This window comes from Aquarana catesbeiana, linkage group LG07 (assembly GCF_042186555.1).
Source record: "Aquarana catesbeiana isolate 2022-GZ linkage group LG07, ASM4218655v1, whole genome shotgun sequence".
Classification (NCBI taxonomy): Eukaryota; Metazoa; Chordata; class Amphibia; order Anura; family Ranidae; genus Aquarana; species Aquarana catesbeiana.
The window spans coordinates 24,249,001-24,274,669 of NC_133330.1; the positions used below are offsets into that span (position 1 = coordinate 24,249,001).

General features: G+C 43.3%; 1 protein-coding gene across 5 annotated transcripts in view; it reads right to left on the reverse strand.

The window, feature by feature from the left end:
• Positions 1-347: 347 nt before the first annotated feature.
• KLHDC8B (kelch domain containing 8B) overlaps positions 348-25,669 on the reverse strand; it is a 207,291-nt gene continuing 181,969 nt past the window's right edge. For 4 of the 5 annotated variants that reach the window (XM_073591789.1, XM_073591788.1, XM_073591787.1 and 1 more), the window contains exon 6: positions 2,956-3,180. In XM_073591789.1, coding sequence (XP_073447890.1) covers positions 2,984-3,180 — 197 coding nt within the window. In that variant the 3' untranslated portion in view covers positions 2,956-2,983. Of the gene's footprint in view, positions 3,181-25,669 lie in introns of all 5 variants that reach the window. The other variant, XM_073591791.1, reaches the window with a different exon arrangement.

Consider the following 25,669-nt stretch of genomic DNA (forward strand, 5'->3'; position numbering starts at 1 on the left):
CACCGCTATAATCCCTATCATCCTGTTGCTGATACTACCAGAACAAAACAGAACAGAAAATAAAAGAACAGAATAAAATAAAATAAAATAGAAAATAAAGGAATAGAATAGATTCAAATTGAAAGAATATAACCATCTTCTGAAATTTGAATTTCAGGCCAAAGATTCCCAGTCCTCCCCTGGTACTGCACAACTCTGCAAAACAAGTGCAATATAAAAATGAAAAAAAAATCAAATAAATATAAATAACTTTACAGAAACATCTGCTCACTATAGACACCTACCTGGCTAAATCCCAAATCTTATCTTACCAGCTGTCAACTCACAAAAAAATATCCAGACTCCAGTTGCTTTATAGGTTTGCTTTATAGAATTAATTTTATACATTTGGATGATTTTTAAGACAACCGTGTGTTGAAAAATGAGAAAACAGAATAAAAAAGCTCTTTATCGTGTGCACATGTGATCAGTGTTATCCAAAACATAACTCTACTGAGCTTTTCAATCGTACTTAAAGCCTGAACCCCCACTTTGTTTTTACAAATCCGATATTTTAAAGCAGGCTAGTAAACTGATCATTTCTGTAAATAGTAGGATTGATTTACTAAAGGCAAATAGACTGTGCACTTTGTAAGTGCAGTTGCACTCAGCAAGGGCATTTGCTCCAAAGCTTAGTAAATGGGGTGAAAGCTTAATTTTGCAAAGAGTACCCAATCACATGCAAGATAAATAAAACAGCATTCTTTCTTGAACATGATTGGATGAAGGAAGTCAGCAAAGCTTCCCCTCATTTAGTAAGATCTAAGAGCAAATTCCCTTGCGCAGGGGCGTCACTAGGGTTGGTGTCACCTGGTGCGGTAAAACATAGTGTCCCGTCCCCCCCCGTCTCTAGTATAGTCCCAGTATCTGATCTAGCATAGTCCTAATTACTGATCAGTAAGTACTCCAGTATAGTCCTATCTGTTAAGTACTCCCGAATAACTACTCTAGTATAGTCCTGGTGACTTATTTGTAAGTACTCTGATATACTCTCGGTAAGTACTCTGGTATCATGCTCCGTTTGTCAGTCCTGGACAGTCCTCTATTGGGTAATATGGGGGGGTAGTATTAGGTGGGGGAGGGGATCGGTACTCACAGAACAGGATGGGGTCCCACAAGGTGGCGTGCTGTGTCTGGTCCTGGTGGCAGAATTGGCGAACGATGTGCTGCTTCCATCGGATCCCGGAGTCTCCCCCCCGGCCACTGCATCCCTCCAACATACAAGACGGGGTAGGGGGCCACATGTCACTAGCTGGGCTGGGAGGGTGGAGCCGATAGTGTAGGGGCAGAGGCTAACGCTGGGGGGAAACCTGGCCGGCGACAGAAGAGTGCAGTGGGGGCGGTGACCCCAAACCGGCCACTGTAAATGATGCGGTCAGTGCCAGCGTACTGATCTGTGCGTTGTCATGGATGGGGGGTGACACCATTGTGGTCGGATATCACTTACTACTTGATGGTGTCACCCTTCTGTGGTCGCACCCCCACCCCCATAGTGACTCCCCTGCCCTTGCAGAGTATAACTGCACTTGCAAAGTGCATATTCTATTTTCCTTTAGTAAATCAACCCCTGTATGTATTACTTATCGCATTACCTTATGATTTGGAGGCTCTTTAAGTATCTACTATTAGTATAATCTGCTAGTAGATGACCACCTGAGGAATCGTAGATACAATTCTGTGTAAGGAAAAAGCCTGCATCAATGGAACGCTGTGTCTGCAATGGGAAAATTCCATAAACATGACTGTTCCTCCATGACTTCAAGAAAATTTGATACTTCCAATGCATGAATATATATATAAAAAAAAATAATAATTTAGACTTTTCAAAAAGGCAACACTTTCAGTATCTGAGACTTTTCGACCGGACTGGTCCGACGGACTATCCGACGGACTTTCGACGGACTTCCAACGGACTTTCCGAATGAACGGACTTGCCTACACACGATCACACCAAAGTCCGACGGATTTGTACGTGATGACGTACGACCGGACTAATATAAGGAAGTTCATAGTCAGTAGCCAATAGCTGCCCTAGCGTCGGTTTTCGTCCGTCGGACTAGCATACAGACGAGCGGACTTTTCGATAGGAACTGGGTCCGGCGGAGTTCCGACGTAAAGATTTGAAACATGTTCCACATCTAAAGTCCATCAGATTTTCGACCGAAAAAGTCTGCTGCAGGTCCGATGAAGCCCACACACGGTCGAATTGTCTGCCGGACTCGGTCCATCGGACCAGTCCGGTCGAAAAGTCCGCTAGTGTGTACGCGGCATTGCCTGCAGAATTGGGCAACTGGCCCACAGTAACCAATCCTATTCCTTGTTTCGTTTTCACAAGTAAAGATTCAAGATGATTGTCCACTATGGGAAAGCCCACCATTATTCTGGACTACTGTCTTTTCTGGCTTTTAGAGCCACAGAGACCCAACCCAACATAAACCCAACGGTATCAGCCTTGATGGTTAGGTCATCCTGGTCTTTAAGTAAAATGGCCATTTTTGTTTAACCAAAAGTCTTCGATTGTCAACCATACTAGTAAATATTACTTTCAACTACTTTTTTTTTTTTTTTTTTTTTTGTAACAGTAGACACGTTTGTATAACCTTTGTATAACCACATTAGTCTTTTTGGATATTTTTTTTTTACAAAGCTAAAACAACCATTCGTTTTTTAACTAGGCTAAAATCTACTGTTGATTTTCAGCACTGGACCAGATAGTGTTTGTGTCCATTGTTCTGCAAACAAACATCTTCCGTCTTTGTGGACATCCTGCTGCCATTGACTCGAGCTGCCTTCTATTTTAAGCTAGCGCTGTTATTCTGTAGTGCTGCGGATAACCGCAACGACCCATTGATTTTGGGCTTGTGTTTCACATAACTGAAGATGTTCAGGCACTTTTACCACCACCAACAATGTTGGCTTCGTCAATAAAAAGGTCTCTTTTTTTTCAAGCTTCATCCAAGACACAAAGAGCTTCCACAGCACTGCTGGGTCCCTGTGCCACACCGCCAATCACAAACAGCATGTTGTTGGACTGAAGACTCGAGCAGGAACATCGCCCACTTGGCATGGATGGCAAAACCTCCCATCTCTTCTTCACTGTGTTAAAGCCTTCTACAGAGTTCAATGGAGATGGCTGATTGCCTGTGTTGGAAAAAGAAGGAACAAAGGCAAATTTTAGTATTCGTAAAATAATTATTGGATGTGCGGTATTTAAAAGGTTCTTTATCACAAGGAAAAATACACTATATTACCAAAACTAAGTACTACGAAGTAGTTTTTCTTTTTTTACCACTACTGGCTGTTGAAATTTACAAATGCAGCAATTTAGAAATTGAATGAAAGGAAAGGTTTAGCTCTGGGAAACACTTTTTGAAAGACAAAAAGTGCATTTTATATACAAGAACACTGTATTACCAAAAGTATTGGGACAACTGCCTTTACACGCACATGAACTTTATTGGCATCCCAGTCTTAGTCCGTAGGGTTCAATATTGAGTTGGCCCACCCTTTGCAGCTATAACAGCTTCAACTCTTCTGGGAAGGCCGTCCACAAGGTTTAGGAGTGTGTCTATGGGAATGTTTGACCATTCTTCCAGAAGTGCATTTGTGAGGTCACTGATGTTTGACAAGAAAGCCTGGCTCGCAGTCTCCAATCTAATGCCCCGTACACACGGTCGGATTTTCCGATGGAAAATGTGTGATAGGACCTTGTTGTCGGAAATTCCGACCGTGTGTGGGCTCCATCACACATTTTCCATCGGATTTTCCGACACACAAAGTTTGAGAGCAGGATATAAAATTTTCCGACAACAAAATCCGTTATCGGAAATTCCGATCGTGTGTGCACAAATCCGACGTACAAAGTGCCACGCATGATCAGAATAAATAAAGAGATGAAAGCTATTGGCCACTGCCCCGTTTATAGTCCCGATGTACGTGTTTTACGTCACCGCGTTCAGAACGATCTGATTTTCCGACAACTTTGTGTGACCCTGTGTATGCAAGACAAGTTTGAGCCAACATCCATCGGAAAAAATCCATGGATTTTGTTGTCGGAAAGTCCGAACAAAGTCCGACCGTGTGTACGGGGCATAATTCATCCCAAAGGTGTTCTATCGGGTTGAGGTCAGGACTGTGTGCAGGCCAGTCAAGTTACTCCACCCCAAACTCGCTCATCCATATCTTTATGGACCTTGCTTTGTACACTGGTCCAAATCATTTGGTGGAGGGGGGATTATGGTGTGGGGTTGTTTTTCTGAGGTTGGGCTTGGCCCCTTAGTTCCAGTGAAGGGAACTCTTAAGATGTCAGCATACCAAGACATTTTGGACAATTTCATGCTCTCAACTTTGTGGCAGTTTGGGGATGGGCCCTTCCTGTTCCACCATGACTGCGCACCAATGCACAAAGCAAGGTCCATAAAGACATGGATGAGTGAGTTTGGGGTGGAGGAACTTCACTGGCCTGCAACCCGATAGAACACCTTTGGGTTGAATTAAAGTGGAGACTGCAAGCCAGGCCTTATCGTCCACATCAGTGCCTGACCTCACAAATGCACTTCTGGAAGAATGGTCAAACGTTCCCATAGACACACTCCTAAACCTTGTGGACAGCCTTCCCAGAAGAGTTGAAGCTGTTATAGCTGCAAAGGGTGGACCAACTCAATATTGAACCCTACGGACTAAGACTGGGATGCCATAAAAATTCATGTGCGCGTAAAGGCAGGCACATTTTTCAGGGTTTTCCATCTGATGCTTCAACTTCTCTTTACCACCAGTGAAGTCCCTGAACCAAAACAAGTTGTAGCTGATGACTCTGAAACTCCAGAGCTCATTCTGGGTCAAGGGCACCACCGATTGTGAAGTTGCTGCATTAGTTTAAGATGTTAGATCAGACCTATCATCCACAGACAGTATGCTCATTGTATAGCTGAAAATGTTTCCTATTACCGCCTTGCCAAAGACATTCTAAAACCTACATAGATAAAAAATGCTTACCTTTGTTACTTGTCTTTATATTGATAAAAAACTGATATGTGCCTTTTCTTACCCTTAGAGTGTCCCTGACTATGTTTGCCTTTCCCCAGCCTGTCCTGATTCCATTCCTTCTCTTTAACTACTTCCAGTCCAGGCCTTTTCTGGCACTTCTTGTTCACATGTAACAATAATTTTTTTTTTGCTAGAAAATTACTTAGTTATTTAGAAAATAAATTACTTAATTAATTAGAAAATTAATTACTTTATTGTAATGCATCTCTCCTGAGGAAGCCTTTTGGTGAAACGCGTAGAGATCCACGTGGGTGAACCTTGTATTTGGCCCCACCTACAGAAGAACTTGTATCACATTCATATACCTATGTGTTAGATTCATATTGGGCCACTCAATACAGGTTTCAGCACACTCATACCGTTGTCCCTATTTATGGCGAATATAGTCTAAAACGTTTGATGAATTTGGGATTTATGTGTTTTTTATGCTATGGATATTTTAGCTGATTGATGTTGTTAATAAACTTTTTTTTTTTTTTTTTAGACTTTTGGAGTACTCATTTCCTATATTTGGGGTTAGAAGTGGCAACCTTCAAAGTCTATTCAACTCTTTCTCTTTGTTTTCTATAAGTATTAATGCTATCCAGTTTAAGATTAAAATTAGAATTTACTTGTTGATGGAAGTTGAGTTTAAAACACCTCATCCCCAAAAATATACTGAAAAGGTAACTCCACTTTCATGGGGAAAAAAAATAGCAAATAAAGAAAAAATAATATAGCGTATACAATTGTGACAAAAGTCATATTGTAATAGAACGTTATTAAAAATTACCTTTTCTTTTCAATCTGCAGCTGCTATAAGTTTCTAAAAATGCAATATGACAACCTAGAGGTGTTCTGTACACAGAATGTATATGGAACCCCCCCCCCCCCCCGAAACATAATATACTGCTTGTGTGATTGGCTCACCAAGTTTCCCAGAAGTCTACACTAAGATACAAGTCAGATATCAGGCATCCCCTGCAACACAAATTTCGCTTTTGGTGAGATACTTCCAATAGGAAATCACTACTAACATACAGTAGGTTGGACTTGATGGACTTGATGTGTCTTTTTTTCAACCTCACCTACTATGTAACTATGTATGTAACTACTAAAGGGATGCAGACCCTGCAGCTTTCCTCATTAGAGCCCTGCAGGTGCAGCAGCTGATTGATAATTATGAAACCACTCCCATTAGACTCACTTTCCCACATGGATACAAAGGAGCACACATGGATTTCTTCAGCATAACAAAAGGAAGGAATCTGCAACAAAGTTTGTTAAAACCCTTGTAATGTACACAGATCAACCAGAGGGGAGTGTTTCTTTCTCAACAAAAGTGTGAATTACTCTTTAAATATATTTAAAATGGTACTAAACCCAGGGCCCTGCATTCACGATATCTGTTCTCCCACAGTACACAGAACATGGAAATGCAATTATTTTAGTAAATATAAACTGATAAATACCTTTTCTCATTAGCAGTATATAGCAGTCTTGTGACTTCTATCAGTGTCTGGTAAAGCTTGTAGGAGGAGTTTTCATTCTCCCCTGATTGCCCTATGATGATGCAGGACCCCTGACCCTCTGTCTGGACAGTGCTGATTGGTCCTGTGCTGATCACATGCACTCTTGTGCAAAACCTCTCTAGCAATACACACCAAACTGAGCATGTGCAGTTTGCCCCCAAGGCTCTGTTCTATCAAAAGATGGATTGGGGACAGTGGAATGAGGGGAGGATCAGAGAAGACAGGATCAAACAGCCTTTTTTTACGCAATGCAGAGGATTAACCCCTTAGGTTCCACAGCAAGTATAAGAAGCATGCTTTACTGCATATACAGACTGATTTTAGATTTAGTAACACTTTAAACCTGCATTTATTGACTGACATTGTGACCTAAACAAAGTTTATTTTATTTTCGCACTGGGAGAGGTTTGTATTGTAGAAGAAGGTCAGGCTTTTCGCAGTAGAACAAAAAAAGAAACCCGCTCTCTTTGGGTGGTAACGCGGCGAGTAAGCCTCCATGCGGCTTCCTAGACAATGACTGTTGCTATGGAAATCCATAGGGCCAGCTCTACTTTTTTAATAATCTCATCTTAGTCATGTTTTTTCTGCTCGGAACACTTCGTCAACACGGTCTAAGTACACCTTCTACGGCGCCTGGGCTATTTAATTACACATTACTGGTACAAATCATACGTTCCCGTCGTTTTATCTTGCTGAAGAGTGTTTACAAGTAGCAGAATCTGAGTTTTATTGATCTATAATATATTTTTCCTCTGGCGGTTTTTTTTTTCTTCTTTTTATCTTTGGCAGAACAGATTGCGTAGTCACCTTTCACTCCATATTTCCTACGGATTCAAGCAGCTCTCTGACCGACAATGCTAACCTTTATGTAACAAATGGGAGGGGGTCATTGGGGCTCTCATTGAAGTACGACCAAAGGCTCCTGTTTGACAGTCTAAGCAAGCCCCAAATCCCTCTGCTACGTAATGCACAAGTTTCTTAAAAGGAAAAAAAATAAAACTTTCTTTATTTCTCTGGCTAAACCAAGTTCTCCTTCATTTGTGTCTCACATTCTTCCCCTCCCAGGCACTGCAGCTCACAGAGGGATGGTTTAGGTAGCTGCTATTAATCCAGAAAGCAGTGAGCAGGATTGAGTTTTGCTAGGTGCTGATGGACAGGCTCCATGTAGAGACTGTCACAGCTCCATGCTGGGTCTGGGCTGTGATCTACTTAGTTCCCACTAGGGGTCCCCACTATTCTGGTCAGTTTAGGGCAGCTTTTCTCAACCTTTTCAACACTGAGGAACCCTTGATATAACGTTTTGGCCTCAGGGAACCCCTGCTATAAATTACTATATCTACAACTCATGATACATTAGTGTGATGGTCAGTGGGAAGAACGCTCCTTACACTTGTGGACACTGGGAAGAATTACCCCTTACAGATAGCTTAAAATATCAATGGTATCAGTGGGAACTTATCTGGGAGGCAGAAATTGCTCATTTCTCAAGGAACCCCCAGCAACCACTGGAGGACCCCTGGTTGAGAAACCCTGGTTTAGGGTATACACCGATCAGCCATAATTTTATGACCACCCAACCCATCCAGGCATGGACTCCACTAGACCTCTGAAGGTATGAAGTGATATCTGGCACCAAGCTGTGAGTAGCAGATCCTTTAAGTCTTGTAAGTTGTGAGGTGGAACTTCCATGGATCATACTTGTTTTTCCAGCACATCCCACAGATGCTCAATTGGATTGAGATCTGGAGAATTTGGGGACCAAATCTCAACCTCATACTCATTGTGTTCCTCAAACCATTCTTGAATTCATCAGACCAGGCGACCTTCTTCCATTTCTCCGTGGTCCAGTTCTGATGCTCATTTGCCCATTGTGGGTGCTTTTGGCTGTGGACACGGGTCAGCATGGGCACTTTGACTGGTCTGCAGCTACGCAGCCCCATACACAACAAACTGCGATGCACTGTGTGTTCTGACACCTTTCTATCAGAACCAGCATTCACTTTTTTCATCAATCTGAGCTAAAGTAGCTCTTTTACTACAAAGACAGGCCTTTTTTTGCCCAGATGCATCAATCAGCCTTGGCTACCCAAGATCCTGTTGCTAGTTCACCGGTATTCCTTCCTTGAAGCACTTTTGATGGGCTCTGACCACTGTAGATCAGGAACATCCCACAAGAGATGCAGTTTTGGAGTTGCTTTGACCCAATTATCTTGCCAATACACTTTGGCCCCTGTCAAAGTTGCTTATATCCTTAAGTTTTTTTTCTGCTTTTAACACATGAACTTCAGGGACACCATATTCACTTACTGCCTAATATATTCCACTGACATAAAGATGCCTTTGTAACAAGATAATTAATGTTCTTCAGTTTACCTGTCAGTGGTTATGTTATGGCTGATCGGTGTATATAGGCAGGATGCATGGATCAAGAAGGAGATTAGTTAGCAAGAAAGAGCAAGAGTAGATGGAATTGTTGCCTGTGCCCTGGCGTGGGAATTGGGGCCTCATCCAAGATTCTGTAGATAATCCGTAAATTGGCCTTTCCCTTTGTGGGAATGCCACCTACACTTTTTATATGGATCCAACTAGGAAGACTAGAGAACTCTGTTGAAAGAGCACCCAGTTAGTGGGCAAGACCACCGAACTTGACCAGCCATGGAGAATGGAAACATATAAACATGCACTGTTATGTTACAACCCTACATACAGTAAAGAGGAGTTCTAAAAGGTTGTGGACCGAGTCCCTTTATTCTGGTGGATTGCAGGGTGGTCTATACCCTCGGAGTAAGTACTGAGACTGGCTCGGTTGGGAAAATAATGATGGCCAGGAGAAGGAGGGTCAGCCAGCCTGGTCGTGGTGATTGGTTTCTCATCTGGACCATGCACCTTATACCTCGCGACCTTCATATTATTTTGGCCAAGTGTGTAGCGTGATCCCTGATAGCCCTGGCCTGCAACCATGGAATCTAGGGTCCCCATACAACTATGTGACAAGTAAATGTGAACTTCTTGACACGCTTGTAAGAGGAATTAAGTCAGAACAATGGCACAGGTTTCCAACATTCCTTGCAGCAAACTCTACAGTAGGCCCCATCACGGGAACTGGCTTAACAACCTGCCGCTGGGGGAGGGGGAGAGGGGCTACATACAGGCTTGTGAATCAGCAGTGACAATGCTGACAGCCAGACATCTTGCAACAATAATTTGTCCCTCTGTAGTGCAAGCAGGCACAGCTTATATGAAAGTGGCAACTCTGCTCAGACTTCAGGAGCAGTGCAGCATCATTGCCACACCATCACAGGAAGCGATATACTGGCAGGATCAATAGGTATTTGTTGGACTTTGCAGGAGGACTAAGAGAAACTGTAAGTGCAGATGCACTTACAAAACAAACTGCAAAAAACATACAGAAGAGCGCAACCACCTCGTGCATTACCATTGATAAACTTAAATCCACAACTTGAATGCAATGTTCTTCATCCTAGGAACAGAAGGTTGGTTGGCTGACGAGTTTTCGGGGTCATGCCCCTTTCTTCATGTTTTTTCCAGATCCTTTTTTCAGATCCTTTAAGTACTGTAAATTGTGAGGTGGGGCCTCCATGGATCGGATTTGTTTTTCCAGCACATCCCACAGATGCTCCTTGGATTGAGATCTGGAAAATTTGGAGGCCAAGTCAAGACCTCAAACTCATCGTTTTGTTCCTCAAACCATTCTTGAACCATTTTTTCAGGGTCGCAGGGCGCATTACCGTGCTGAAAGAGGCCACTGGCATCAGGGAATACCGTTTCCATGAAGGGGTGTACTTGGTCAACAATAATGTTTAGGTAGGTGGTACCTGTCAACATCCACATGAATGGCAGGAGCCAAGTTTTCCTAGCAGAACATTGCCCAAAGCATCACACTGCCTCTACCAGCCCTTCTTCCCATACTGCATCCAGATGCCATCTCTTCCCCAGGTAAGCACACAAACCCGGCCATCCATATGATGTAAAAGAAAATGTGATTCATCAGACCAGGCCACCTTCTTCCATTGCTCCGTGGTCCAGTTCTGATGCTCATGTGTCCATTGTAGGTGCTTCTGGCTGTGGACACCCTGACCCGTCTTCGGCTACAGCCCCATACACAACAAACTGTGATGACCATTTCTTCTGCTTTCAACACATCTTCAGGGACAACATGTTCACTTGCTGCCCTATATATCCCACGGACTTCCAGATGTTATTGTAGAAAGATAATCAGTGAAATTCTTGTAACCAGTCAGTGGCCATAAAGTTATGGCTGATCAGTATATATTTAAATGTTAAAAAATACATTTAAGGGGGTATGCCCCAATAGCCCTGTTTTGTACCTCCACAGTAAAAAAAAAATTTCAATAAAAAGAATTTACAAAAAAAAAAAATTGAAATGAGTTTAGGGTTTAGCCTTAAATTCTGCTGGACTGGGACATACGTATCTCTCTATATAAATAAATGAACTGAAACAGAAGCCTGATCCTGATTTCTCTTTCAACAGTCTGTCGCCATAGACTGGCTTCATCTACTGTGACCTCTCCTGTTGCTCTCCGGTGATTCTTGGCTGGATACTTACTTCAGACAGTAATTCCACTTTGTCTGACTTCCCTCTAAACATCTTCGACTTGTCGTCACAATGGAAGTCTGCACTAGATAAATTGATTTCCCAGAAATGGCAGGAAATTAGTTTTCTTTCTACCCCCGACCAGTTTTCTGCAAGTCATTATTTTTCTTCATCGTACAAAAAAAAAATCTTTTTTAGCTATAGCGAGTGATAAATGACCTTTTTTTGAAACACCTGCGCAAACAGCTTCCATCTACACAGATAGAAAATCCATTCTAATTAATAAAAAGAATGAAAAAAAAATGGAACAATGTATCAAAACAAGAAGCTGAATAGAACCAAACAAATACTTATCTCTGTATTATCTGGAGCAGCTAATACATTACCATACACCCTCTCTATTCATCCTGATGATCATTGTCACTGAGACAGCAAGTGAGGGGAATTCCAAAAAATTGAGTTGTCACCAAAGCAAAGAGAGAAGGTAAATGTTCTAATGGGGACGTCAGTTCCTATGACAACCCTCCAAAGCTGGCCCTATACTAGCAGAATTTTGTGAGAAATTTTTTTTTTCCAAAATTGATGTTAAAAGCAAACACAATTTTGAAGTACTTTCGAACGTCATTTGCCAGGTCATTGAATGTACTGAGATTTTTTTGTACAAATTTTCATATTAATGTTCGTTCAAACATTTGTTCGAAAATCTACTACAGTATGGCCAGCTTTAGATGGGAATTCCGTTGAATTGGAGAGATATTGCCAGGATCTGAATCACCTGCTTGTGGCACTTTGCGTCCCAGAGCAGGAGGTTGCAGTTCCAGTGTCCACCAGCAGGTGTCTTCCAGCAGTCTCCACCTGTTGCTGGTTGCTGGGAGAGTATTTAGGTCCTCCCCTATAAGAAAATCGACTTCCATACTCTATCTAAATTAAAAAAAAAAGAAAAAAAAAAGTTTGGGCTTTACATGTACAGTCCCTTGAAAAAAGTATTCACACCCCTTGAAATTTTCCACATTTTGTCATGTTACAAACAAAAAAGTAAATGTATTTTATTGAGATTTTATGTGATCAACACAAAGTGTCAAATAATTGTGAAGAGGAAGGAAAATAAATGGTTTTCCATATTTTTTACAAATAAATATAAATACAAATGTGCATTTGTATTCAGCCCCTTTTACTCTGATACCACCCAACTCTAGTGGAATCAATTGCCTTCAGAAGTCACCTAATTCTGTAATTAGTAAATAGAGTCCACCTGTGTGTAATTTAATCTCTGTATAAATACAGCTGTTCTGTGAAGCCCACAGAGGTTTGTTAGAGAACCTTGGTGAAGAAACAGCATCATAAAGGCCAAGGAACATGCCAGTCAGGTCAGGGATAAAGTTGTGGAGACGTTTAAAGCAGGGTTAGGTTATAAAAAATTGCACAACTGCAAACCTACCAAGACATGGCCGTCCACCTAAACTGACAGGCCGGGCAAGGAGAGCATTCATCAGAGAAGCAGCCAAGAGGTCCATGGTAACTCTGGAGGAGCTGCAGAGATCCACAGCTCAGGTGGGAGAATCTGTCCACAGGACAACTATTAGTCGTGTTCTCCACAAATCTGGGCTTTATGGAAGAGTGACAAGAAGAAAGTCATTGTTGAAAGAAAGTCATATGAAGTCCTGTTTGCAGTTTGTGAGAAGCCATGTGGGGGACACAGCAAACATGTGGAAGAAGGTGCTCTGGTCAGATGAGACCAAAATTGAACTTTTTGGCCTAAAAGCAAAATGCTAGAAGGGAAATCATAAGAATTATATAGCATGTATTTATATACACTAGCAAAATTATAAACACAACACTTTTGTGTTTGCCCCTATTTATCATGAGCTGAACTCAAAGATCTACAAATTGTTCTATGTACACAAAAGGCCTATTTCTCTCAAATATTGTTCACAGATCTGTCTAAATCAGGGGTCTCAAACTGGCGGCCCTCCAGCTGTTGCAAAACTACAAGTCCCAAGATGCATTGCAAGGCTGACAGTTACAAGCATGACTCCCACAGGCAGATGTATGATGGGACTTGTAGTTTTGCAACAGTTGCAGGGCCGCTAGTTTGAGACCCCTGGTCTAAATCTGTGTTAGTGAGCACTTGCACAGTGCTGGATCGAATGAGGGGCTCAGGTAAGTAAAAGGGGGGGGGTGCCAATGTCTAAACATTTTTTACCTTAATGCATGGAATACATTAAGGTAATGAAAAGTTTAGGCTTTAGAACCACTTTAGCTCCAACCATGCTCACATTTTAAGTGCCAATACTGACACAAGAGATATTTATTCATTCCTTGGTTCCTCAATCTGCCTCAATCTGTATTGGTAATAGGTGATAATCAATTCCAATTCCAGTCTCAATGCCCTCAATGTTTGTTTCTCTTAGCCTGAGGGTGTTGGATATGCCCATTTAGGAACCCCTGTAGTAGGCTCTGGCCAGAGAAGGAGCAGCCACACACGGTAAACATTCAAATATATGGCAGTTAACACATGGAGATACCATAAATATAATATTCCAAAGAAAGGATCATGTTGGAAGAGAAAGAGGTTTATCCATCCATGGCTTACCCTTTATTCTTTTACGCTGCATTAGTACCAGCAGCGAGACCTAGCGGGAAATAAGCTTCTAATTGACAGGTACAGGCTGCTATGTAAACACGCTGGTACTACTGTCATCCTTCTTTGGTTACCAAGTCCCTGCATATTTATTCCCTGTTACTTTACTCTGGAATGCTTTTTCTTGTTCCATCAGATTTTTTCAAACATCAAATGGTTCAAACATTCCATGAAAAGACATCTCTTCAGGGAAGCCTATCAAATTCCCTACTCATCTGTTACCATAGTCACTGTTCTGTAGTGCCTACTGAGCAATCCACCTCCTCATTCCTTCCAGAGACATCTTTTCATACTCTATTCCACATGCAAAAAAAAAACAGTGGTCCATGTACTCTAAGGACTTCTTCTGGCACCTTTAGAGGGCTCCTCGGGTTTTATGAAAGTATAAAGTTTTGTCCATTAGGGGTTTGATTTATCCAGGTCATGGTATAGCTAGTACTAGATAGCCACATTCAACTGGAGTTGTTCTATAATGTTGAATGGGTTCACCACCACCCATCCAAGTGTCTTCTTCACCTATGTATGCCCCAGTCTTTATAAGTAAAGTAAAGCCTAGTACACATGGGCTGATATCGGGCCTGCATCAGTCGGTTCAATAGAAACCGGCCGACATTCGGTCCATGTGTGTACTGCAGTCGGTCCGATTTCTGTCAAAGGGGCATGACCTTGGCATGACCGGCCGGCTTCTGTCGAAGGGGCATGTCCGAAAAAGGTCTGCTGATTGTCTCCCGTTCAACGCTGTCAGCCATTGGCTGACAGCGCTGACCAGAGTGTTCTGGCGGGGGCCATCCTCCTGTCAGAACACAAAAGCACAGCAGGGGAGATCGCTGTACTAATGTTGGATAGTTAGTACAGTAGCTCCTCCTGAGCTGTCAGTTTGTTTTTTTCAGCCCTGAAAAAGTAGGCTTAAGTCAGTCACCTTCATCCAATCACCTTGAACTGTATTAATGTACATGTTTATTGTTCAATTTACAAAATCCAGTCACCATGGTGCCATGATATATGGAGCTATTGTTAATTGTTGGTGTCAGGAAGCAGCAGCAGAGATGGCCAGATCTGTGTGGCTACATTCAGGAAACTGGGACCAGACTGTGTATGCTTTAAGGCCTCTTTCACACGAGGGATCCGTATGTCGGTTTTTCATCCTTCCGTTTTCGGATGAAAAACGGACATACATTCATCCCTATGGAGCGTCGGATGTCAGCGGTGACATGTCCGCTGACATCCGACCCCGCTCCGATCCGAAAAGTGTAACGGAGGAAAAACCTACTTTTCCATCCGTTTTCGGATCGGATCGGGTGACGACGGACACTACGGTCCGTCATCATCCGATCCCCCCATAGGGGAGAGCGGCGCTCTGACAGGTCCGTAGCTGCACAGCGTGCAGCGATGGACCTGTCATCTTCCTGCTCAGCGGGGATCGGCGGAGCGATCCCCGCTGAGCAAGCGGGTGTTCACGGGGCGGATCATCACTGATCCGCCCCGTGAGAAAGAGCCCTTTATGAGATTTATGTACACTGAAACAAAATCCTTCCAAAGACCAGCACACAGCAAACATACAAGTATAAGTGAACCAAAATCCCAGTGACAAAATAAGTGACTAATAACTAAAGCCAGCCATAGATGGTTCGAATCCGGGCCGGTCCAGCAAGGACAGGCTGAGATTTGAACCATCTATGGGCAGCCTGATTGTATCTGCAACCCCCCCCCCCACACACACACACACACACACGTCAGGAGAACACAATGGCTCCGCACGAGGGATTCCCCATCAACCCTGACTGTGTTGATGGGGAAATTGAGTGATTTTTTAGCAGGAAATAAATTGCATCATCTATGGCCTGCCTTACAAACAGTAAGTCTAACAACTAACTACTGTATATAAAATATATAGGGAAACACAGAAAGGCAGGAGAAAACTGGAGGTGCAGGGAGCAGATGGGAAGGGGGAACAAAAACTGAGATAAGGAGCAAGAGGGAGCAGGTGCAATGCAGCAGGGCACTGGGTACAGGGCAGGAGCAAGATCAAGATCAGTATCTGGCAGCAAGCAAAACACAGGAGCGAGGGGAACTTACTAGAGGAGGACCTAAATGCCCTCCCAGCAACCAGCAATAGGTGGAGACTGCTAGCTGCTGGGATACACCCAGTGGTGGACACTGGAATTACAACCCTCTGCCCAGGGAACCACAGTGCGACTAGCAGGTGATCCAAGTACTGACAGATGGAGGCCCCAACCCCTGTTTAAGGATGACTAACTAAAATCTAATGGAACCAATTGCCTTCAGAAGTCACCTAATTAGTAAATAGAGTCCACCTGTGTGTAATTTAATCTCAGTATAAGTACAGCTGTTCTGTGAAGCCCTCAGATGTTTGTTAGAGAACCTTAGTGAACAAACAGCACCATAAAGGCCAAGGAACACACCAGAGAGGTCACAGATAAAGTTGTGAAGTGTAAAGCAGGGTTAGGTTGTAAAATATCCCAAGCTTTGAACATCTCACAGAGCACTGTTCAATCCATCATCAGAAAATAAAAAGATTATGGCACAACTGCAAACCTACCAAGACATGGCCGTCCACCTAAACTGACCGGCCGGGCAAGGAGAGCATTAATCAGAGAAGCAACCAAGAGGTCCATTGTAACTCTGGGGGAGATGCAGAGGTCCACAGCTCAGGTGGGAGAATCTGTCCACAGGACAACTATTAGTCGTGTTCTCCACAAATCTGACCTTTATGGAAGAGTGACAAGAAGAAAGACATTGGTGAAAGAAAGACATAAGAAGTCCCATTTGCCGTTTGCGAGAAGCCATGTGGAGGACACAGCAAACATGTAGAAGAAGGTGCTCTGGTCAGATGAGACCAAAACTGAACTTTTTGGCCTAAAAGCAAAACGCTATGTGTGGCGGAAAACTAACACTGCACATCACCCTGAACACACCATCCCCACCGTGAAACATGGTGGTGGCAGCATCATGTTGTGGGGATGCTTTTCTTCAGCAGGGACAGGGAAGCTGGTCAGAGTTGATAGGAAGATGGGTGGAGCCAAATACAGGATAATCTTAGAAGAAAACCTGTTACAGTCTGCAAAAGACTTGAGACTGGGGCGGAGGTTCACCTTCCAGCAGGACAACGACCCTAAACATACAGCCAGAGCTACAAAGGAATGGTTTAGATCAAAGCATATTCATGTGTTAGAATGGCCCAGTCAAAGTCCAGACCTAAGTCTAATTGAGAATCTGCGGCAAGCAGTGGCCGCTGCTCCATTAGGGGCGCAGGGGCACCACCCCTCTATTCATGTGTCCGGCCCCCTAATCTACATGCGGCGCACTGAATGCATGGATTCCATAGTTTTTTTTTTCTTCTGAAGCACCTGATTAGTACCTGAGGCTCTAATTGGCTTCAAAAAAGGGTGGGCTCAGGGCGCAGTGCCAGTTGTGTCACCAAGTTGTGTGACAATAGCAAATGAATATTCGCTATTGTCACACTGATTCTCCTCCCAGCCAATCAGGAAGTAGGTCTTGAGACCCGCTTCCTGATTGGCCCAAAGGAGAAGCGATCCTATTGGCCTAGGAGGAGGAGGGAGGAGACGCACGACCAGAGGAGACACTTGGCCGGAAGAGACGCAGGGGAAGCCGACTGACCCACCAGCCGCCACGCTGCGACCCGCACTAATCTCCGCCAGGAATGACATGCATTCTGTACATGAACACAGGAGCCCAGAAACAGCACGCAGGACACCTCCGTCTTTACTCTGTCCGGGCAGGCAAGCAGTGGTGAGTACATGTGTACGGTGGAGGACCGACTTTTATCTGTCTCTACTATGAAGAGTGACCCGACAGACGGGGGGGTGGCTGTGGGTGCATTGTTTGCTGCCCCCCAAATAAAATACCAGCCGCCACTGGTGGCTGGCAAGGCTTGAAAATTGCTGTTCACAGACGCTCTCCATCCAATCAGACAAAGCTTGAGCTATTTTGCAAAGAAGAATGGGCAAAAATGTCCCTCTCTAGATGTGCAAAGCTGGTAGAGACATCCCCAAAAAGACTTGCAGCTGTAATTGCAGTGAAAGGGGGTCCTACAAAGTATTGACTCCGGGGGGCACCATACAAATGTACCCCACACACTTTTCACATACTTATTTGCAAAAAAATTTGAAAACCATTTATCATTTTCCTTTCACGTATGAATTATGTGTCACTTTGTGTTGGTCTATCACATAAAATCCCAATAAAATATATTTATGTTTTTTGATTGTAACATGACAAAATGTGGAAAATTTCAAGGAGTATGAATACTTTTTCAAGGCACTGTATGTGTACAACTGTTACAATGTAGCTTGTTGCAAATTGCATCCTTAGGTAGACCTGCTGAGCTGAGAAAGGAGGGTTAATGCTGCTGGCCAGGTTTTACCTCTTTTCAGAAAGTTAACCTTACCCCACAGGTTACACCACATAAATAGGGGCTCCTTAATGCCCTAGGGAGTTTGCCTAAGGTTGGTCAGGGGAAAGATTGCCAAAATGTAGCCATTGTGCTGGCAGACTGAACACCCATTGGGGGAGCCCAGTTTGGGCTCCCAGTGGGGTTTGGAGCCCATGGACTTGTGCCACCTTATGCTGGACCCTTAAGGATTTACTGCCTTTTAAGGACTCTTCCTTAAGAAGGACTCTTAATGGGCTTTGCCATCTGCCTAAGGTATGACTACCTCATGGGGCACTATTTAGGGGCACTAAAGAACTTTGAACTACAGAAAAGAGTGTGGAAGATGTCTTTGAGAACTGCTTGTTACTTTTTATTACCTCAGTAAAAGGTCTTTATTATTCATCCAAATTGCCTAGTCTGAAGTCTCTAAAAGGGTTCATAAAAGGCGTATCAAAGAATGGGACTTACAACAGGGAACTGGAGAAGGTTAGAGAAGTTACAGTACAGATGCTAATGAGCAGAATGCTGTCCAGAAGAGGCTATATTGCCATTGCTTAGAATAGCCATATTTGTGTCACTTGCTAAAGCAGCCAACTATTTCCACTATGGTGCCTAAAGCCCCGCCCACACGATCATGCAGGGCTGAATGTTGTTCTGAGCAGTGGCAGCTGGTGGGTTTTTCTTTTGGGAGGCGGCAAACAAACAACACCCCCCCCCCCCGGCGGCAAGGCATGACACTGAAACAGCACACACCCCTACCCCGCGTGGGCGGCCTGGCACTTACCCGCTCATGTGGCGGGGCTGTGGTGCCCACTCCTGAAGCTTCCTCCACCGTGTGTCTTCCGCTAAAGTGCTAGGCATCCAATAGGATCGCCTGACGCTTTGGCCAATCGGGAATCAGGTCTCACAGACCTGCCTCCTGATTGGCGGAGAGGAACTTTAGTGTGATAATAGCAAAAATTAATTCGTTATGGTCACACAACTGGGTGGGTTCGGAGCGCAATGCTCTGCTCTCTGAGCCCACCCTTTTTTGAAGCCTATTAGAGCCTCTGGCTCTAATCAGGTGCCTCAAAAAAACACCCCCGCCGCATTGGAATCCATGGTCTGGCGCCACTGATATCTAGATCAGGGGGTCCAGACGCAAGAATAGGGGAGGCGGCGTCCGTGTGCCCTCTATGGACATGCCGCCGCTGGTACTGAGCAGTGCATATGCAGGACATATGCCCCGAGTGTGGACCCTCTACATTCAGGGCATATATCTATGTATAAGGCCCTGAATGCAAGTACCAATCGGAACAGCGCCCAGCCACATAAGCAATTTGGCTGCACCTGTGCTTCTGAGGCACCCATAAATACCCATTTTTTTATACTATATGGGCATACCTCCCAACATTTTGAGAAGGGAATGAGGGACACCTACTGGCAAATGTATGTAGGCATAGGACACGCCTCCTGCCACACCCCCTTAATGGAGAATTAATCAAAAAAAGTTTAATTAAATCCACAAGTGCTTTTTTTTTTTTACCACTACTATTCCTTTATATGGGCTTTTAAAATGTACAAATGCGACAATTTAGAAATTAGATGAACGGATTAGCACTGGGAAACACTTTGAAAGATAAAAAGTGGAATTTATACACAACTATATAGATCAGACCAAAATGAGGGACAAATGAGGGGGAATGAGGGACAGAGGGACATTGCTCCAAATCAGGGACAGTCCCTCGAAATCAGGGACAGCTGGGAGCTACCCTGTTTCCCCGAAAATAAGACCTAGCGTGATTGTCAGTGATGGCTGCAATATAAGCCCTACCCCCCAAATAAGCCCTACCCTGTTTCCCCAAAAATAAGCCCTACCCTGAAAATAAGACCTACAAGGACTTTAATTAGGGCTTATTTGGGGGGGTAGGGCTTATATTGCAGCCATCACCGACAATCACGCTAGGTCTTATTTTCGGGGAAACAGGGTATGTATGGACCAAAGAGTCAAAGCGTTTGAGGCCCAAGAACTATTGCCATACCCTGGTTTCTGGGGTTTTTTTTACTCATTCTTTAGGATCTCTTATTCTGATATCTGCTCTCAAAACCTTGAGACGATTTTGAAAATGTGTGTATAATAAATTATAATCTCCTTACAATACTCGTTCTGGGGATTCTACAGTACGATCAATCAGTCAACTAATGAGAAAAAACAAACAAACAAAAAGGGCCGGATCTCCATATCATTTTTTAATTATGAAATAAACAAACGCAATAAAATGAACACGCCAGGATCCAGCAACGTTATCACAGCATACAATGCTAGAAGGTTAAAAAACAAAACAAAAAACTGAATGACTGTGTAGTGGAGCGTGAGCTGTTGAGACAAATTAGGACATTGCCTTTAATAAAGCCAGCAGCTGCCATCAGGAATTAGACTTTAAAATGAGAACGGGATTTAATAAATTGGAACTTCAAGCTTCTTTGTCCTCCCCCTAAGAGATTTCATCAGCTATTAACAAGATGGTTAGGTTTTCATAAAAGGAAACGGTAATGTTGTATGTCTGGAAAACACAGTTCCTCCTGTGAATGTTATTATGAAATGCTCAATTTGTGCTTTATATTACATTTCATAGAGACTCTTTGCTATTTGACCCCTTACAGAGTAGCAGGAAAAGCGTACTTATTGTAATTTTTATGCTTGTAGGGGGGTTTTTGATGACACATAATGTTCATACATTGGGGGGGGGGGGGCGGGGCACTTTGGCATGTTCGCCCTGGGTCACGCCCACATATGTAAACCATGTTAAAACCACACGTGAGGTATCGCCGCAATCGTTAGAGTGAGAGCAATAATTCTAGCACTAGACCTCCTCTTTAACTTTAACAGGTATCCTCTAAAAAATGTTAAAGCGTCGCCTTTGGAGATTTTTAAGTACCGGAGATTGGCGCCATTCCACGAGTGTGCGCAAATTTTAAAGCATGACATGTTAGGTATCTATTTACTCAGCATAATATCATCTTTCATATTTTACAAACAAATGGGGTATATATTGTATGTTGTTTTTTTTTTTTTATTATTTATTCATTAACTTCCCTAGCGGTATTCCCGAGTGTGGCTCGGGGTGAATTTTCAGTACCAAATGCGGTAACCCCGAGCCACACTCGGGATCCCATCGCAGGATCCAGGCAAAATTTACTTACCTTGACCCCGGGATCCTGCGATGTCCTCCCTGCTCTGGGTGCAAACCGTTTCCTCCGCTCGATCTATCAGTGCTGAGCTCTGATCCCTGCCAATGTTGCGACGATTGGGGTGGAGCACGGCGACAAATTCAAAAAGTTAAAAACATAAAACACATAGAGTACACTGTAATCTTACAGATTACATTACTGTATCACATTATTTCACATCCCTTTTGTCCCCAGTGTCCCTACATGCAGTTTTTAATATTAAATATACTGTTCTTTCTGCCTGGAGATTGTCCATAGCAACCAAAAAGCGTCCCTTTAAATCAAAAGTGGTTTTAGACCAGCTAGAAAACAGCGATAATAAATTAGAATCACTTGCAGAATTGAGCGATAGTGATTCGTGGGGAAATTCGTCATCAAACACTGAACAGTAACGACAGCGACAATTCTGCAACTGAGCAAATTTCAGTGTTTTTGATTTGATTACATTATTGAATATTTTTTATTATTGTTATATTATTATTTGTTAGAATTATTTATAGTTATTTATTATATTATAATTTATGATTTTTTGTTTCAAACTTTATCATACCCGGAATGTCTACTAGACTCTTGTTTGGACAGATTTAAGTGTGTTATTCCTAATGCCGCGTACACACGGTCAGACTTTTCGTCTACAAAAGTCCGACAGCCTGTCCGACAGACTTTCGACAGACTTTTGTCGGACTTTTCGCGGACTTTTGGCGGACTTGCGGCAGACTTTCTTACGAGCGGACTTGCGGCAGACTTTCTTACGAGCGGACTTGCCTACATGCGATCACACAAAAGTCAGACGGATTCGTACGTGATGACAAACACCGGACTAAAATAAGGAAGTTGATAGCCAGTAGCCAATAGCTGCCCTAGCGTGGGTTTTTGCCCGTCGGACTAGCACACAGACGAGCGGATTTCTGGGCCTGGCGTAGTTACGACGTAAAGATTTGAAGCATGTTTGAAGCATCTAAAGTCCGTCACATTTGAGGCTGGAAAAGTCCGCTGAAAGTCCGCTGAAAGTCCAGAGAAGCCCACACACGATCGGATTGTCAGCCAGCTTTAGTCCGTCGGACTTTTGTAGACGAAAAGTCCGACCGTGTGTACGCGGCATAAGAATTACAGGCCTCCAATATGAAACGCCAAATTTTCATGCAAAAAAATTGTACCACTTTGAGCATCAAAAATCTGACATAATCATACCACCAGGGAGGTTAAAGTGTATTTTTTCCCGAATAATTGCATTTGGAAAAACTGCTGCGCAAAAAACTGTGTGACATAAATAACTGCAATAGTCGCCATTTCATCCTCTAGAGCAGTGATGGCGAACCTTGGCACCCCAGATGTTTCGGAAATACATTTCCCATGATGATCAACTACACTGCAGAGTGCATGAGGATCATGGGAAATGTAGTTCCAAAACATCCGGGGGTGCCAAGGTTCGCCATCACTGCTCTAGGGCCTTTGCTAAAAAAAAAAAAATATAATGTTTGGGGGTTCTAAATAATTTTCTAGCAAAAAAATACTGATTTTTGCTTGTAAACAAAGAGTGTCAGAAAAAGGCCTGGAGAGCGAATATGTGACAATGCAACCCTTTTTTCATGAGATTGGTTTCGATATTTGTGTGCAATATTAGTGAGTGTAGGAAAGGTTTTTTTTGTACCCCCCCCCAAAAGAGTGGGACTTTAAATTGGCAAAGACACAATGATGGAAACATCATTCTTTGGGGATGCTTTTCTGCAAAGGGGACAGGACGACTGCACTGTATTGAGGGGAGGATGGATGGGGCCACGTATCGCAAGATCTTGGCCAACAACCTCCTTCCCTCAGTAAGAGCATTGAAGATGGGTCATGGCTGGGTCTTCCAGCATGACAACGACCCGAAACACACAGCCAGGGCAACTAATGCCGCGTACACACGACCGCTTTTGCCGTCGGAATAAACTCCGAAGGTTTCTCCGACGGAACTCCGACGGAATTCCATTCAAGCGGTCTTGCCTACACACGGTCAAACCAAAGTCAGACCAAAGTCCGACCTCCAGAACGCGGTGACGTACAGCACGTACGATGGGACTAGAAAAAGGAAGTGCAATAGCCAGTAGCCAATAGCTTCCGTCTCGTACTTGCTTCAGAGCATGTGTCGTTTTTGGTCCGTCGGAACAGAATACAGACGAGCGGTTTTCCCGATAGGAATTGGTTCCGTCGGAAATATTTAGAACATGTTCCATTTCTATTAGGAGTGGCTCCGTAAGAAGTATCTCAAGGTCCTGGAGTGGCCTAGCCAGTCTCCAGACCTGAACCCAATAGAAAATCTTTGGAGGGAGCTGAAAGTCCGTATTGCCCAGCGACAGCCCCAAAACCTGAAGGATCTGGAGAAGGTCCGTATGGAGGAGTCGGCCAAAATCCCTGCTGCAGTGGGTGCAAACCTGGTCAAGAACCACAGGAAACGTATGATCTCTGTAATTGCAAACAAAGGTTTCTGTACCAAATATTAAGTTCTGCTTTTCTGATGTATCAAATACTTATGTCATGCAATAAAATGCAAATTAATTACTTTAAAATCATACAATGTGATATTCTGGATTTTTGTTTTGGATTTCTTCTCTCCCAGTTGAAGAGTACCTATGATAAAAATCACAGACCTCTACATGCTTTGTAAGTAGGAAAACCTGCAAAATCGGCAGTATATCAAATACTTGTTTTTCCCACTGTATATATACACTGATTTATAATTTATGTGTTTTAGTATTTTTTATGTATGTGACAGCACAACACTTTTTTTAACGAGAATAATAAAAATATTCCAATATAAATATAGACCCGGGCCCTTTTAGAAACCCTTGTTCATAATTAATGTCACGTTATATCTGGCCGGTCGTGGAGCCCAGTCTGGATGCACGGCCGGCTTAAACACCTATTTAAAGCCGATGTAATGTGCATTTATAATTAAACCCAGACGAAGCCGCACGCTGTGCTTAATGCGAGTCATTAATTGCAATCTGTCAGTTAAAAATGGAAACGCGTTCGGGGATAAATTAGGAGATAATCTTGTAAACTGGCTCTCCTACGCTGTTATTTTTATCAGCTACAAGTATTGATGGTGTCACTGAGGAATCGGATCCTCGCCTCCTTTCCTTCGCCTGCCAGCAGACAACGTTCACTTCTTGGAGTGTGCAGGACGCACAGCGGAGACGGAGCTGCTCCTTCTCTTAAAGTGAACCCGTGCTTTACGTATGCAGAGCAAAGCAGAAAAATCCGGCACCTGCAGCTGCTGGTACTTTCCTTTCCTTTTGCTCCTTTGCTGCTATTATTTAGATCAGTGGTTCTCAACTCCAGTCCTCAGGACCCACCAACAGGCCAGGTTTGCAAGATAGCTGAAATACATCACAGGTGATATCATTTGCTGCTCAATGATTGCAGTATTCTAGTCTGCATCTCCCCAAGGTAATACTTAAAATCTGTCCTGTTGGTGGGTCCCGAGGACTGGAGTTGAGAACCACTGATTTAGATATTAATTACCAAACCATCCACAGTAACAATCAGCCCAGCCACTAAGACTTGAGCTGCCATAGCATTAAGCTTTGGATTCTTCTTAACTGTCCTCTTTTGTTATAGCAACAAAAGAGGTCCACCACATAAACAGGCCTGCACTCAACGTATGTCCTCAATCTTTCAGGTTCAATGATGGCTGGGCATTCTTCAACCTTTAAAGACTGAGGACATCTTCTGGTGAAAAAGGAGTACTGCAGGGCACAACTTTGAATTGAAGGTAAGTACTGCATTCTGGGCTGATTTTTATTTTCCCCTTTTGTTATAGCAACAAAAGAGGCCCACCACATAAACAGGCCTGCACTCACAGTATGTCCTCAGTCTTTCAGGTTAAATGATGGCTGGGCATTCTTCAACCTTCGAAGACTGAGGACATCTTCTAGTGAACCTGTGCTTTGCCTATGCAGAGCAAACCAGAAAAATCCGGCACCTGCGGCTGCTGGTACTTTCCTTTCCTTTTGCTCCTTTTCTGCTATTATTTAGATATTAATTACCAAACCATCTACAGTAACAATCAGCCCAGCCACTACGACTCGAGCTGCCATAGCATTAAGCTTTGGATTCTTCTTAACTGTCCTCTTGTTATAGCAACAAAAGAGGCCCACCACATAAACAGGCCTGCACTCACAGTATGTCCTCAGTCTTTCAGGTTGAATGGCTTGGCATTCTTCAAACTCCGAAGACTGAAGACATCT